General features: G+C 51.2%; 2 protein-coding genes across 13 annotated transcripts in view; one reads left to right on the top strand and one right to left on the bottom strand.

The window, feature by feature from the left end:
* LOC147305434 (uncharacterized) overlaps positions 1 to 16,719 on the bottom strand; it is a 479,902-nt gene that overhangs the window by 441,921 nt on the left and 21,262 nt on the right. The window lies entirely within an intron of this gene.
* On the top strand, positions 164 to 16,255 carry tpd52l2b (tpd52 like 2b). Of its 12 annotated transcripts, XM_086276604.1 has the most exons (10): positions 164 to 492; positions 3,404 to 3,561; positions 4,504 to 4,652; positions 5,660 to 5,719; positions 8,802 to 8,849; positions 11,359 to 11,460; positions 12,074 to 12,100; positions 12,603 to 12,647; positions 13,830 to 13,878; positions 14,233 to 16,255. In XM_086276604.1, the coding sequence occupies exons 1-10, from the start codon at positions 474 to 476 to the stop codon at positions 14,317 to 14,319; spliced, it is 744 nt and encodes a 247-aa protein (XP_086132730.1). In that variant the 5' UTR covers positions 164 to 473; the 3' UTR covers positions 14,320 to 16,255. The 12 variants fall into 12 exon arrangements, with proteins under 12 accessions (XP_086132730.1, XP_086132718.1, XP_086132719.1 ...); XM_086276592.1 differs by lacking the exon at positions 8,802 to 8,849 and having other exon boundaries at positions 169 to 492; XM_086276593.1 differs by lacking the exon at positions 8,802 to 8,849 and having other exon boundaries at positions 169 to 492; positions 12,606 to 12,647.

Below are 16,719 nucleotides of genomic sequence, written 5' to 3' on the forward strand. Positions count from 1 at the left end.
CCAGAGTGATGACACACCTCAGTGTGATTGGTTCACTGTGTTTCTGCCAGTTTGGAAATGTAACGTGTAATCTGTTCTTCAGAATTGTACTCGGACTGTTAAAAAAACGTGAAGACTCAGACACTGATGAATATATCGATAATGGATTTTTTTTAATTTCCGAGGCAGGTAATCCACTATTTCTTAATAAAATAATAGAGGAGTCATCAATAAATATTTCCCAGTCATCGCCTCCAGGCACTAACGTAATATTTTGAAATTCCCCGCCGGATGTGCCTCTGTTGTTTGGCGTTAATTTCACGGACCGTGGGATAAACGACTGCTGCTCCCCGTGTGTTCTTGTCGACGACTTTCTGTCAGCGAAGCTGTAGTGTGGACGGTTTGTGCTCAGTGTGCCGCTCTGCTGTCCGCTGCGCTCCACCTGAAACTTTAAATCTTCGAAAGAGGAGTTTAATCCGCGAGAGAGCGACGCCATGGACCCCGCCAGCCAAGGTAACGCTGAGTGTTAGCCTAGCACGGAGCTAGCCTAGCCTAGCCGAGTGTGAGAGTGCGCAGAGCGGCTCTCAGCGGATACTTTAGCCACTTTAATCGGTCATAAACGGCCGACAGCCCACTGTGTGAGCCCGGTTTGATTGTACGAAGCTGGGAGATCACCGAACATTGGCCACAGGCCCGGTTCCCGGGCTCTGAGCTCGGGTTTGTGGGTTAGCCGCTGAGTGGAACTTGAATCATATTAAAAACGGAGCTCCGTGTTTACGGACACGGACACTGCCGACGTGTTTAACCAGCTCAGACTCCAGGTAGGATTGGCTGGCTGCCACAAACGCAGCAGCAGAGGCTCCTGTATTTACCTGGAGCCTCACCTGAGTGAGTCACCGACCCCTCCTGTCAGGTGGACACAGCTAACTGGCTGTTAGCATGCTAGTTGCTGCTGTGTCATCACTGACTTTTCAGACTGACAGCTTCATGTTGTGTTGACGCTGTGTTTACAGCTGAATCAGGCTGTGTTCTCTCACACTGCCAGGGTGGCTTAGCATGATTCACAAATCAGAATAAGCCTTACAAAGGGAAGTTTTAAACAGCAGGTGGGTGGAGCTTTTGTTTGTCGTGATGACATCATACAGCTGGAAGAGTAGAAAAAGTGCAGAATAGGTCAGCCTTAAAAGCAGCATTTAGTCAGACTGTGAAGGGAGCTTTGTCTTTATTTTAAGGTGAGGCGTGAATTCAGGTTTCAGGACAAAAAGGAAATGACTTCCTATTGATCATCTGCTTTTAATAAAGCCAGCACGTGCACCTTTCTGTCAGTGGGATTAAATTTACTCGAGCTCAAAAAACCCAGATTTGTTAAACGTTCAACATCAGTTCAGGTGAAGACGCTTGTTTTCAGTAAGACAACCCCAGAACGTGAGGAATAAACGGGACAGACGTGTCTTGCGTCAATGCTTGAGCCAATAGGATCCGAGGTGACCTGATGACGCCTCGGTCGGCTCCTGCAGGCCCTCTCTCTGTGAACTCCCCGCGCTGCTCTGCAGCTCTAATGGACGTTTTCAGAGCAGAGGTTACTGCTGCCTCTCGTCTGTGCGCAGCAGGGCGGATAAAGAGGGACGTCCGAGTCTGTGGAGTGACCCCGCAGTAACTACCCGATGAAGCAGGAAGAGGTTTGCTGACTGCTTTGGGTCGGCCTTCAGTAACGAGGCTCGGTCGCTGCTGGCTCACAGGGCGAGGCAGCAGCTGTTGTGTTGTGTTATCAGCAGAAGTGTAAGGAAGGTGTGGTTCACATGCAGGACACGGCTCAGCGTCTGCAGACTCGTCAGACCGCTGCCACATCAGATGATGAAGCTGATAACGCGCACACACACACACGGTTTCTCTGTGAGGGCAGTGAGGAAGTGAGACCGCAGCCGGAAGCATGAAGGATTAGGAAATGACTCTTCTTCAGGGGATCATGGAGGGATGTGCGGGAACAGACCCACAGTGATGACACTGTCGAGAAACCCTTTGAGGCAGCGTCACCTGATGCTTCCCACCTGACCCTGTCAGAGTTACCTGAAATATTCCAGGGTCTGATGTCTGGTCCCTGCTGTGTTAGGTCAGTAAAATCCTTTGGAGGTTCTTAATGTTTTGACCATTTTGGGTCAGGTGGTGTAAGCAAACGTGGAGGTGGAAGAAACTTTGATTTTATTTGTTACTCCCGCTGCAGTGATGTAAACTGGGAACGCCCCTATAGCAGCGACTCAACTTTCAAAATTAGAGTGGGGGGTTTGTCAGTCATAGATTAATACTGTAGCCCCACCCCCACCTGTGACACTAGCAGGACCATTTTTGTATGTCACATGAACGGTGATGTTGTTGCTATGGCATTCACGTAAACACGAGAAGGTCATTTTTACTGTGATTAAATGTTCCTTTGAAGGCGCTGCCCAGGTGCTTGCATGCGGCCTGTGCCGAGGGTCCGGCTGTAACGCTGTGTCAGCGCTGCTGTAACCAGGAAGTGTGGAAGGACGTCCTTCAGTAACGACATGAATGATGCCGGCGAGCATCGAGAGAACATTGTGTGGTGTTTTTGTGCCTCTATAATTGCAGATGTTGTCTATTATTTTGAAATGCTGGGCTGTAATTCCGAGGCTGAATCCTGCACACTCGGGTCAGTGTAGCTGCGCAGACACACACACACTAAAGGGTGTTTGTGCGATGTGAAACCTGATTTAATGCATTATGACTGTCAGCACAGGGACAGCGTTACTTTAATGCACCGGGGGACGCTGGGTAAGAATCGCTTTGACTGCCATCTGTCCATCGACACACCCCCGCCCAGTAAAGTCTGTGACAAAGGCGGGCTCAGACGGACGCACAATCGTACAATAATCTGCTCTTCGACCGTGAGTCAGGATTTATTGGGGCCCAGCTGGCTGTGCTGGAAATGCGGGTAAACCTGCGTTGAGGCCATTGCTCATTGGCTGACACACCTGCGAGGTCACCATTATGGTGGTCTGTGTCGTCTCTACAGTCGGTCATCAGTGAGATTTTTTTCTCAAGTGTGGATCCTGGTTTAAATGAAACGGGTGGAGGTCACAGGGTCATCCTGCTGATTTTTACCATTTGCCGGTCTGACCGGGGTCGCCAGCGTTTCCTGCTGACTCACGTCCACCGCCAGAGGTCCTCCGTGTTGGACCGCACTGGTCCACAGGCTGCTACGCCCATCAGAACCAGTCCTTCTGTTCCAGCATGACTCAGTTTCTTTCTCAGTGTGGCAGTGTTCGCAGCAGCTGCTGCCACTTCCTGTTTGATATCAGCTGCCGCCAGCACTCGCCTTTTCCTGTGTGTGCGTGTGTGCGCGCGCCTCTGTTGCTTTCAGCATTGTCTCAGTGTCTCTAATCCCGCCTCCTCCTCTTCCTCCTCTCAGATATCAACCTGAACTCTCCTAACAAAGCTCTCGGCGTGGATCGCACAGACAGCCTGTCCGACGTGCCCGTGGAGGGCGCTATGGGGAACCCAGCCAACCCTCCTCCACCTGGCCTGACGGAGGAGGAGGCGGAGGAGCTCCGCACCGAGCTCACCAAGGTACACACCACACCTGCTGAGATCCCAGGTGCTCGACAGCACCTGTGTGGTGGGGGCGGGGCTTCTTTAAGTGTTAGTTTGCAGTGTTTGGATCCAAAACTGGAGCTCAGGAGTTTTGAAATGAAGTGTCAGGTGACTGATTACAGCGAAAGGTTTCACTGAGCAGCTGTTTAATTTAACCCTCTGATCCTGTGACTGTCATGACATCATGAGCGCTGCGTTTACGCCACGGCCTCTGCGGTTAAACCGTTACTTGAGCCTGAAATAAAAATGGTAAATGGCCTGTGTTTGTATAGCGACCCCAAAGCGCTTTACATATCCAGTCATCCACCCATTCACACACACATGCACACACTGGTGATGGCAGCTACATGTAGCCACAGCCACCCTGGGGCGCACTGACAGAGGCGAGGCTGCCGGACACTGGCGCCACCGGGCCCTCTGACCACCACCAGTAGGCAACGGGTGAAGTGTCTTGCCCAAGGACACAACGGCTGCGACTGTCTGAGCCGGGGCTCGAACCGGCAACCTGCAACCGGCAACGCCACTTGAGCCTGTTTTTTTTAAAAAAAAAAATTTTTTATATTGAGATCAGACGCCCGGACTCGGCGGTCGCTAATGGACCGGGTGCTGGTTACCTAGGTAACCTTCTAATGTACTTACTACCACTTCATCAGTCAGTCAGCAGTATCCTGAGCTCTCACTGGTAGTCGCTACAGTTGAGAACAATTTTATTTGCCCCGCCCCCTTTGTGTTGCCAGTGTGTGTTTGTTTTCTTCCTTCCTGTGTGAACGCAGCTTTCTCCAAGCCTCCAGAAAACAGTTTGAGGGGTGGGGGTGAATAAGGATGGTGGTGTTTACGGTCTCTCCATCAAATAACGTGACTTTCTGTGGAGTTGGATTTAAAGCTCCTGTTTTAAGAAAGTCTGTGAATGTGTTTCAGGTGGAGGAGGAGATCAACACCCTGCGGCAGGTTTTGTGCGCAAAAGAGAGACACGCCGCAGAGCTGAAGAGGAAACTCGGCCTCAACCCGCTCAACGAACTCAGGCAGAACCTCACGAGGAGCTGGCAGGACGTGCAGACCTCCAACGCGTACGTATCTGTGAATGCGCCGGGAGGTTAGGCTGTCCTCGGAGAGCTTTCGTATATCTCGGTGCTTTACGTTTCAAATGTTCTCCACAGCTTAGACTAAATAAAGGCTCCATTCAGTCCCAGCAGATATCGCTCACAGCCTTCAGCTCAGCTCTGAATAACAAGAGGACCGAAGGTTGGACTCTTGCAAACATTGATTTGTTCTGGATGGCGTCGCGTTTAATTAGCCTAAATTCATGTGTTTGATGGCTTTGGCTTCCTCAGCTGGTTCTGTCAGAGGTTTCTTCCTGTTAAAAGGGAGTTTTTCCTTCCACCGTCACCAAAGCTGTATCTGGTTTGCCACGATGTGGACTGAACCCCGAGGCTGTCAGGCTGGGAGGTCCCCACAGGTGAGGAGACGAGCTGTTGAAGCATGAGTACTGTTCAGCAGTCGGAGGCTCGCTTCACCGAGGCTGGAGGTTCAGCCAGAGTCTGTGGATCCTGATTGGTTTGCAAAGAAGAAACTGAACAAGTTGAAGGCCTCGGCTTGTGGCACAGCCACATCTGCACATAGAGTCCAGCTTCACCTGGTTTGGATCCCACCTCCTGATGCTGAGGAGGAGGTGTGATCCTGAGGATGTGCAGGGAGCACCTGCTGATAGACGAGCTTCTGGCACAGGATGCGAGAGGGTGTGTGCGAGTCCCTGCGGGCGCCGGTAGTAACGAGCTGCAGACTGACCCATCCGGTTTCACGTTGCATCGTTCAGATGAAACGGAAGCTGCAGAGACAGTTTCATCTCTGACGCGCTCAGACGCAGCGGCGCTCTGCGCTTTAATGGCAGCAAAGCTTTTCTGAAGGAAGGAGAAGTCACTGCTGTCTAACCTTCTGTTAGTGAGGGGCAGCCAATCAGCAGAAAGTGGGTCTATAAGGGGCGGAGCTTGTTTCAGACAGAGCTGCAGGATGACAGGAGGGGTTATACTGAAGTGTGATTCAGGCTGAGCTGACGCCGTCCTGTGTGTGTTTCCAGCTACGTGAGAACGGCTGAGACGCTGGGCGAGTGGAACGAGCGGGTGACCCGTTCAGATCTGTGAGTCGACGCCGTGCTCGCTGCTCGCTCTGTTTGCTCTCTCACGCTCTGACTTTGGCACCCAGCTTCTAACGTGTGCGTGAACATTTCAGCGGTCTAGTGTGGGAGCTGCTCAGGCTCACCTGCAGCTGTCTGCTCGGTCTCAGGTCCCTGAGCCGGACCTCTGCACCGTGTTTGTGCTGTCGGAGCATTTTTAATGACATCATGTGACCGATAACATGGCTGCTGTGACGTTTCTGTACTAACAGACCAGGAAGAAGGCTGAGCTCCAGTTACTGAGGACTGAGTGTGAGTCTGTGATGCTAGCATCATGCACCGTGGTGTCAGCGGACAGAGCAACTGCTGGAGTGAGTGCTCTGCTGTGAGGTAGCACTGAGGTGGGATTTGGTGTGGGCGTCCTGACCACAGCAGCCTGAGCTGCATGCCTCACTCACCCGAGTGTGTTTGGTTATCAGATTCTCTGTGGAGGAGCTAAAGGTTCAGTGTATTTCTTCACTTCCCCTCTCAGAGATCAGGTGTCTTTGCCTCCAGATGTGACGGTGTCCTCTCCTGCTTCCTCTCAGCATCAGTCTTCCTCCGTATTTTTGGCTTCTTCAAACAGCCTTCCCCCCTCTGCTGTCTGAGTTACAGGCTGTTCACTGCAGTCAGTCATTCATTGTTCCCCGCTGTTAGAAATCAAGCGCACCTCCTCTAAAGGAGGCGTGGTCACACTTCCATGTGTAACTATTGTGCTGATAATTACATGTTTGTTTTTTCATTCAGTAAAAGGCAGCTATTGAACCGATGAAGGTCTTTGCTGGTGATTGGAAGCCACGTTGGTTTGACTTGTGGCTGTAGCTGGAGTAGACGCGCTGGGAGCTCGTGGGGAGAAAACGCTGCCGTGCCGTCATGGAGATGGGTGCGCTTGATTTATAAGGCGAGGCAGGACAGAGCTTTGAAACGTTTCAAAGTCAAACCCAGTGACGGTAAAACGCGACTCGTTTGTCGGACCGTGGTTATTCACCATGCAGCTGCAGGCCTGTGTCTCCCGAGGCCAGCGGCTTCTGTCGCAGACACACCTTGGCGTTGGCGCCACGGGTGTTTTTACGGTTGACGTTAACGTCCAAAAACCCTGTTAAAGGTGACAGCGCTCCCGGACACGTGGAGTTGGAGACCCCACAGAGGATGAGTCGTTCCCAATGAGCATGTGCAGAATTGCTGCATCACTCAGAGCCTCAAGCACGCCATCTGACCCCGGGCGATCCCGGCTGACCCCTGAAACGACTTCCAGTCTGGGTCAGTCCGAGGGACACGTTTCTGTGCCAGCAGAGCAAAGACACGCTGTGAATCGCAGCGTTCCCGCCCGGCTGCTGAGGCCTGAGGCTGCTGGAAGTTTCCAGGTTCCGCCTCTGTAATGAACCGGATTGGCGAGCTCGCTCGGATAGTTGGCGTGACCTGACGGGGCGGCGCTGCTGCACCGGCAGGTTTCTGGTGTTTGTTCTGCTCGCAGAAATACACCAGCACGTCGGCGAGCGCTGTCGTGTTAGTTTGTGGTCGTTCGTCTGCCGCAGACGTGCAGTCAGCGTGGATTTTACTCTAATGCAGCTGGAAACGTGTCTGCAACCACACGGACAGCTCGGACTCGCTGCTGCAGGAACGAGTGGGAGGAAAGGAATGCGAGAGAGGAGGAGGGGAAGAGACGGTGTTTTGCTTAGTCACATGATACGTGATATCCAGGAAGACGGGCAGGCGGGTGAGGGGCGCGCAGACGCTGTGAGTTATGAACACGTCACGGCCGCATGAATATTTTTAGATGTTCTCTTTTTTTCCCGTTTCCTCGTTTTGTGGATCAGCTGACTGAGCGTCTTGTCTCAAAGTAAACCGGAGGCGGTGGAGACGGAGCCGTTTGGGTTGATGTGGCCCGTGCAGTGGGAGGGGACAGTTGTGGGCGGAGGCTGGCCTCGCGGGGCGGCTCCGGTTTCTGTAAAAATAACTCAGGCTGTCTGCGAGGTCAGAATCGGATTGTTGCACAACAGGAGTCTGCTGTGCGTTGGATTCGACCTTATGCTGCAGCTCACCGTGTCATGTTTCACAGATCAAAGTTTAAATATCATCACATCATCCATCCGTCCTCTGATCCTTATCAGGTTGGCGGGGGGTGGAGCCTGTCCCTGCGGTTAATATTTATCGCAGAGCTTCAGATAAATGTGTGAAATGTTCGGTGAGCTGATTAAAATGACCCTGAGTCCAGTTTTAACTCCATGGCATCATGTGATCACCAACACGCACGTTTCTGTGACTGTGGACTGAGTGGACGCTGACCACGAGGGAAGCAGAGACGGCCTCCTTCCTGACGCTCACAGCTCCGGTCTCGGGTTTGAGCGGTGCGGCCAAAAGTCTCATCACCATGGCAACCACAATAGCAGCTTCACCAGTGCAGGTGTTTGAATGTTAGTGGACACAGGATACGGCTCATTGTGATTGGCTGTTTAAACCGGGACCTGCACAGGCCCGTTTCTGATTGGTGGGCTAGGTCAAAGGTCATCACGACAGGCCTACAGCTACTTCACAACAATTATTCGAACAGCAACACAGTCAGCACGCACACACACACACACAGGCGCACACACCTGTAGGTTCCTCGGTCAGGGCGGCGTTCCTGTTTCCTGGCTCCGCCCTCAGCTGCGTGGCTGTGTGACTCCTGTGAACTCCACGCTGATCCTCTCCCTGCTCTGTGAGGTCTGAGTGTTTACCCGTGTACCTGCAACCTCGCTTTACGCCCCGCCCCTCGCAGCGGACCGCCGCCAACACGGATGTGCTGACTGTGTGACTGCTGTTCATCTGTGACGGCTTCTTTTCAGCTGGAGGTTTTTATGTTGCAGATCTGTATTACATGTGAATATTCTTTTCCATGAACGTGTTATATGAACGTGCAGCTCTGAATCCACGGCGGCGGCGTTTTTAAACCTCCTCCGTGTGCTCAGGAGAGTCGGCGTTCCTGTCCGGCCGCACACAGCGGCAGCTTCTAGCATGTTTTGGACGTTTTCAGCTGACGTGTGCTGTGAGTGTCTCTGTGTGATTTTTCCTGCTGTTGTGTCTTCAGATATCTGTCTGCCTCGGCCACTTTGGATGACATTACCCACTCCGACGCGTGAGTTGACCTTCGTCTTTGTGCTCTTGTCTGTCTGTAGATGAGTTAAGGTTTCTTTCACTTTGGGATTTGTGGAAGTTTTCTGTTTTCCTTTTGCTTCTGTGGTGCCACGGCGGTGGAGCTGTTGCTAACGAGACGAGGAGACGTTTTCTGCTGTGGACGCAGCTGAAGCCTCCTCGTTACACTTTTCATCGTCTTCAGTGTTTGAACCAAAAATATTCAGGCCCTGTCGATGCTGACCACGTTTTCTCCAGTTATTAATCTAAAACAGACGTCATGCAGAGCGTTCAAACAGTCAAAGCTGACAGGAAGTGAAGCGCCACCGCCATGCACGTCTGGCAGGGATCATTGATTACAGTAAGTGTCACACGGACACAGTGGCATTTATTCTCAGGTGGAGTAACTATCAGCTCGTCCAGAGCGACCCTCCGACGCGCCACACAGCGGCGCACACGCAGAGCTGCGAGCAGGAACCTGGAGCTCTTTGTTTACGGCGTCATCGTCAGCTCCCAGTCTGTTTTGGAAAAAGCAACAGTGCAGAGGTTCAACAGTTTAAAAAAAAAAAAGCAGAAGATGACATCATAGGGTTAAATGTTTTATTAATATTAGGGTTACAGCAGGGGCGGGGCTCCGGGGGGCTCCAGGCCTCGAGGGCCGGCGTCCTGCAGGTTTTCAGACATGTCAGCTGATTTAAATGGCTAAACGACCTCCTCAACATGTCGTGAAGTTCTGCAGAGGCCTGGAACTGAACTGATCATTTGACCCAGGTGTGCCGACCCAGGGTGATAAAGCTCGAGGCCTGGAGTTCCCACCCCTGGGTTACAGGAAGTGTTATTGAAGCTGTGATGGTGGGTTGAGAAAGAAAACTGGAACCAAAAAGCAACAAACTCAGACCTGTGTGCTCGTTTCCAGCTCCTCGTCTTTCTTCTTGGGTTGTAGTAGAGTAGCTTTGCATGATTCACAGTTTATCATAATCCTCCTTCATCTTGTGCTGCTCCTTGGTGGAGGTCAAAGGTCACAGATGCTGCTTTGCCTGATGACCTAATGCTGCGACTGCTTTTCCAGACTGACACAGTTTTCCTGTTGTTCCTGGCTGTGCGTCCTGGCTGACGTTCAGAGTGAAGCCGGCGTGGAGCTGAAGCTGTCGGCCGCCCGTGTGTGTGTGTGTGTGTGTGTGTGTGTGTGGGGCTGAGATTTTTGTGCTCCTATTGGTGGACCTCACAGAGGCCTGGGTCTGGGGGTTACGTTGAGATGCAGAGTAGAGTAGCCGGGGATCGAACCACCAACGAGCCGCTGGTCCTCCCGAGCCGCAGCTGTCAGTGCTGTTACTCTAAAAATGTTTTTCCCCCCCAAAAGTAACCAAGTTACTTTCTGCAAGTAACAATCCAGCTCTGAACTTTTCACGTGCTCCAATCGTGCTGCTGCGTTACTGTAGTGTTGACAGACGCCTGCTGTGCGTGGAAGCAGCGAGAGCACGGCGTGTTCTGCTTGCCGCACGCGTCGTCCTGTCCGTGCTGGGATCAGAGGTGTTTGGAGGTAAACGGGAGCTCGACTGCAGCAATGAAAACAAGCCGCTGACTTCCTGTTGTTTTCACAGCTGGTCAGGCGAAGCCGTCGGTAAACTGCTGTTAGGCGAGTTATAGATCCGGTCTCTGATCCATTTGAACTTCAGCCCCTGCGTTTCTGAGCTCCTGCATGCGTTTGGCCGAAGAGCCTCCACAGGTGGTGTGCTGCTTTGTTAGCTGCTGGACGTTTTCTGTCTGGAAGCGTCCTCAGTCTGGACCCGATAAACCTGAGGTTCTTGTCTCGGGACCGCAGATGGACACAGCCGCTGCGAGCTCGCTCTGCGGTCTGCAGGATCAAAGTTGGCCCTTGTTGTTTCGTGTTTGGATGAAAGGGCGGACAGCGACGTACGGGAGCATCACACCTGCTGATCAGTAACATCAACATAAAATCCTTAAAGCGGAGCTCCGCCTTCCTCAGCGCTCTGTTACAGTGACCTCACAGCAGCCATCTTATTGGTCACATGACCTCATTAAAAGGGCTCCGGCAGCACGAGCACGATGCCCTTTAAAGCTGTGTTACGGAGGAGGATCCACGGACCGTCAGGCTGTAACATGAGTCTGAGGCACGGACTCACTGCTGCCTCTGCTGGACGCTGTTGCATCTCAGGTCTCTCACATCATCAAACCAGTAGTGTGGCTCTGTTCGCTGTAACGCGCTCGGCTCGCCGCTGGTCGTGACCAGCCATCGGTCTCCCTGTCATGTTTTCCTCGTGCTGTGAGGCGAGACTGAAATAAGCTCTTCCTGCCGGCTGACTGGTGCCTGCTAACACTCCTGGGTTCTTGTTCCTGTTTCCAGTTTGTTCCAGAGGGAGGACGCTCTGCTGTGTTTAACTTGCTGTGTGTCGCGGCTGGTCTGTGTGAACACTAACACTGGTGCGTTTGTGTGTCTGTGGCGCTGCAGCTCAACACTAACGCCTCTGTTTCTGTGCTCCTCCTCTCTGCAGGTACAAGAAGACTCAGGAGACGCTTTCCCAGGCCGGACAGAAGACGACCGCGGCTCTGAGTACAATGAGCACGGCCCTCAGCAAGAAGATCGGCGACATGAGGTACAGTGCGACAGAGCCAACATGGCCACCGCGCCGGCTCAGCTGCAGGAACAAATGTCAGCGGGGACGTGTGGACCCATCCTTACACCGTCCCCTGCTAGGCAACCTGGTGACGAGTCTGTGGATCGTTTAAATCAGGTGGTGTGTTGGGTCTGCACGCCTCTCCTGCTGTGGGTTTAGCTCCCCGAGTGACAGAGTGCGAGCACTGCTCGGGCGACGGCCCGTTAACGTGGCTCACAGCATCAACCCTGTCCCGTCCTCGCCAACGCGGGGGCTCAGAGAGCGCGTTGGCGAGGACGAGGCCCGCCTCAGACCGTCACCAGGTTAAACCCGGCCACGCGTTTCTTCCTGCAGCTCTGACTTCATCTCCGGTCGCGTCCTGCCCACCTGCAGCTTCACTGCTGTGATTGGGTCGTTACCCAGCTTCAGTGCTGAGTGTGAGTAAAGCAGCAGTGGGACGCGGCCCCCTCCACTCTGCAGTTTAATCCCTGTAGCTCACTGTGTGTGTGTGTGTGTGTGTGTGTGTGTGTGTGTGTGTGTGTGTGTGTGTGTGTGTGTGGCCTCACGCTCTCTCTCTCTCTCCTTCTTACCGCTGCCTTGGTCTGACCCGCAGAGCTCTGCCGTTCTCTAACTCCTTTAGGTAAGCCTCCACATGTTGTCATCCTCACACGGTCAGTCACATGACCTGTAATTATGTAAACGCAACACTGGTCCACTAAGAAGTCAGGTGACCCTTTAAAGTGCCTCAAGGGGACTGCTGTTGTGACTTTGTGTTGTGTCAATAAAGTTGAATTCAACGTTTGTAGTGATGCTAGGCTCAGGTTGCTGTGGAGACAGCTTCATTTCAGTTTGATGGTTCTGTATGTTCATGTATCAGCGCCAGTTTAAAGTGCTGTGCTCTGATTGGCCAGCCTGACAGGAAGACGTTTCGATGATATGAGCTGAAAATAAAGTAAACGAGTTAAAGAAACGACGCTGTGCGTTCCAGCTGTGCAGAGGATGTTTGAAAAACTCAGTTCTTTCAGCGTCAGACTGCTCTGCAGGCTGTGACAGCTGATTTAACAGCTGTGTGTGCGTGTGCGTCACTGCTTCCTGCATTGTAACACTTGCTTTTCTGTCTCTTCTCTTTAACGCATTCAAAGTAGCAACTATTCCATTCGCCACTCGATAAGTATGCCCGCCATGAGGTAACGTAACACACACACCTGTACCTGTCTGTGCTCGCTAACATCAGCTCACTGAAGGCGTTCAAACCTGGGGGCGTTTGATGTGGGGAAATGAGGTGGAGTTTTTATTGGCTACTTTTATTCGAATACATTTATTCGACTCTGCCGTCAGCTGATCTGATGTTTCCGTGGCAACATGAAAGTTTTTGATTTTAGTTGTTATTGTGTTGAAGTTTGACGCTGCGGTGACATAATGAAACTTTGCTGCGGTGGCTGTTTTTCTTTGTTTGTTCTTTCCAGTCGCAGCTCGTCTGCAGTGAAACACAAACGATACAAACATGTGTACATTGTTTGTTTTTATTAAAGCTGCTTTTATTTCATGATTGAATATTTTATCAGGTCTATGGCCCAAAACGTCGGGCTGCTGTGAGTCTGCAGATCTCAGAAACTCACATTTTATTCACAATAAAACATAAAACATGACGGGTCTGACCTCAGATCAGTCTTAAAGGAGTCCAGAGCAGATGGCGCCATTTCTCCATCGTGGTCACGCGTGGTTCTCCTCCGTGTGATGGAGCTGTAACCTGCACGTGTGGACTGCACGCCGAGCTGCTCGCATACGGCGGTTTCTGGAAGCGTTCCTGAGCCCGTGCACTGATTGATCACAGAGCGGCGTTTGAAGGTTATCGTCCCCGCGCACAGAGATTCCTCTGAGTATGCTGATGATGTCATGTTCACAGTGAGGATTGCTGTAGGTTGGTGAAGCTCTGCCCGATCATGTGACCCAGCTGCTGACAGAATAGAATCGAATAGAATAGAATAATCCTTTAATTGTCCCACAAGGGGAAATTTGGTTGTAACAGCAGCCAGAAAGACACAACACACAGGACACCTGATCAGCTGATAAATCTTCCTCCGGCTGTTTCTCTTCTCAGTTTTCAGCGTTTTGTCGACCCGTCCCAACTTTGACGCACGTGCTGCCGCCATCAAAGTCAAACTTTATTGAAATGGTTCATTTTCTCCTTTAAATGTTTTCTGTGAATCAAATCTGGATTTATGAGACTTGCAGATCATCACATTCAGTTTTTATTCACACGGCATCCTGACGTTTGGATTTGGCGTTGTTATTAAAGAAATGTGATGTTTGTTAGATTTGATGTGGCGGTGTTATTCTGACTCTAACCTCGTGTCTCTGCTCCGCAGAAACTCTCCAACCTTCAAGTCCTTTGAGGATAAAATGGGGAACCTGAAGGTGAGCAGAGGTCTGCAGCAAAGTTTAGTGTTTGGAAAAGGATCAAAGTTGAACATTGAGTTCAGATATCTGCAGGACGAGCAAAGGTCAAAGGTTAATGCAGAGTTTCACCACAAGGTGGCAGCATGTTCTGTGTCCAGTGTCGATTAGTTTCTTCTTCTTTGCATGTTTTTGCTCACGGTGCTCCGTGAGTGTGGGACAGGAAGTCAGCTTTTCTTTAGTTTCAGGTTTGTGTCTGAAGGAAGGTTTTAAAATGAAGACGAGGCTTTAAACAGAGTAAACAGGAAGCTGATGAAGGGACGCGCTAACCGCATCACTGACCCTCAGCTGTTTCCTCTTCCTCTCTCTCTTCAGTATAAGGTCGTCGGTCAGAGAGGAAATGGAGACGCCGTCAGCTCCCCCACCGACACCACCCCCACTCAGGAGAACCCATCTTTCTGAACACTCGCTCCCTCCTCCACCACCTCCTCGCCGCCACCTTCTTCACGACCTTAGACTGTACTGTTACCACCTCGTCGCAGAGCCACACCTCCACCTCCACCTCAGCAGCTCGCTCTGTAGCTGGTGGCAGAGTGCACAGCCCCGCCCCCGAGCCCCGCCTCTGTTTCAAACCCATCAATGTTTCAGAGGCCACCCGGCTAAACACCAGGCGCTAAAAGATGTCACCTTCTGAAACTTGACACCCCCCCCCCCCCCCCCCCCCCCCCAAGTGTTCATACGCATCCAAAAAACAAACACGCAAACCTCCTGCAGGTGTAGCTTTGGAGGCGGGGCTTCTGCAGGTGGAGGAGGACTATATGGGCCTCTGTGGGTGAGCGTGCTCTCTTCTTTCTCTGCATTCACACTGTGAGCACACGCTGCACAGCGCCCCCCGCCGCGCTCTGTGTAAACGCAGGCAGGTGTACAGGTTAGCGCTATATACCTGCGAGGATGGGCGGGGTCAGGACCCGGGAACCCCCGCCCTCCTCGACCTTCTCCACGTACACGCACATCCCACCTGAAACCCCCGCTGTGTAAAAAAGTCCTTCAGCCATTTTGTATTCTCTGAACTCTTTTACAGCTTTGCAGACGTTTTTACGTAACTTCTATCGGCGCGTACCAACACAGGTAACCAAACTGTCTCCGGTTCACAGGCGTGTCGCTGAAAACGCAGCTTCCTGTTAGTGAAACTGGCGTCGCCGTCGGGGCGCAGCCGACGCTTCAACGACGCTTCGCCGCGAACGCTACCTGCTGAATGTCACCGCTTCTCAGTCGGCCTTACTCGCGTTAAAAGCTTCGCCCGCTCTCTGATCCAGCCGCGGGACACGCCCACCCCTCGCCCTTTGGTTTTTCTTCTTCTTCTTCTCTGGGTTTGGTGAAGGACGGGACGCCCGGGTGTTTGTGGTGTACTCACACGGGGCGCGAACAACTGACTTTTCAGGTTTTTTTCATTATTTGTAAAACGCCATGAAGTACCGTGCCAATCTTTGTGTGCTTTGCCAACATCACTCCTGCCCGCTACAGGAAGTGCTGACGAGCTCGTTAATAAGACATCCTGCTCCTGTGGCGTCCGACTGCTCTGTGACAGGAAGTGGTCATTGAGGCGTGCCGCCACGTGTGAGTACACCTGAGAGGGAGACCTGTCATCAGTCTTGCGGGTCTCCGCTGTAGGTGTTTCTGCTGCCCGCGGCTGTCCTGCCTCCTGCGTGCGTCCTTATTCTTTGTGTTGATCATTATGGTAGACGATGAAGATGATTTGTTAGCTGCTTCCTGATTTTCTTTCCTTTGCTTTTCTGAGGTAGTTTCTTCTTTGTAAAATGTCATCAGTTGCCAATCCTGAAATATCTGTTACAGACTCTTTCTTTGTGTCTCTGGATCTCCTCGAGTGTCTCTGCGCTTTGCCAAGATTAAACAAACTTCTGCACACTACAAGAAATACTCCTGAAGTCATTTACTTAATAAAAGAATCACATTTTTCTTATGCACAGGGGAAAGGAGCTCGTCAGTGTGAGAAAAATGCGATTTTGAAACTAAATGGATTTTCCTCCTTGAAAGCTGCACATGAGCAGTTTGTTTTGGAGAGTAGATGATGGATGGAGTGAGTGACTTCTTAGTTTTGGGACGTGCAGCACACCACGAGCATGCTCACTGAGAACTTTCAGCTTTATTCGGGTCCGGGGCCTCTCTCATGTAGATCGTTAAAGGGATCAGATTTGGAAGCTTATGGTGAATTAATTAAAAACATTTTGGTTTATTGTAAATGTTTGGATATCAATAAAGCATTCCTTTAAATGAAATGTGCCCTGTGATCTCTTCACTTCACTGCTGTGCATAAATTTACTGACACATCTTTACAATCTGTAAATTGAATAAACATTAATTAAAGTTTGATTCTGGATTTGAGGCTCTCCTTTTTCTGAATTCATGGAAAAGTATTGCTGAATTTAACTGATTTAAATTCAGATGAAGGCTGCAAAGTTAGAGAAATAAAGCCATGACCATCTCCTGGGTTGCTAAATTTCCTGAGTTTAGAGTCAACTATGACACCTGGGGCTGAACAGGAAGTCAATCTGACGGTTTTTGGGTTTCAATATGAGAAAACGTCAGCTTTTAAAAAATAAGCTGCATGCATATTCTATTCTGTATGCAAACAGCATAGGTGACAGAGGCTGAGGTCACTGAAGGTTAAATATGTTTACAGATTTTCGTCTTGATGCATTCTCAATCATCCAGGAAAGTGAATCTTTGATCAGTGGTTGTTGATCAGTGGTCATGAGAATTAGCATAATTATGATTAAGGAACTGACCTCCCGGCCCATTGTCCCTTCAGTGGGCTGGTTTCAGTCATTATGCAAATGTACT

Source organism: Aulonocara sp. 'chitande type north' Nkhata Bay, linkage group LG20 (genome assembly GCF_057382095.1).
Source record: "Aulonocara sp. 'chitande type north' Nkhata Bay isolate Kocher_YH1m ecotype deep benthic linkage group LG20, A_spYH_male_GT1.1, whole genome shotgun sequence".
NCBI lineage: Eukaryota > Metazoa > Chordata > Actinopteri > Cichliformes > Cichlidae > Aulonocara > Aulonocara sp. 'chitande type north' Nkhata Bay.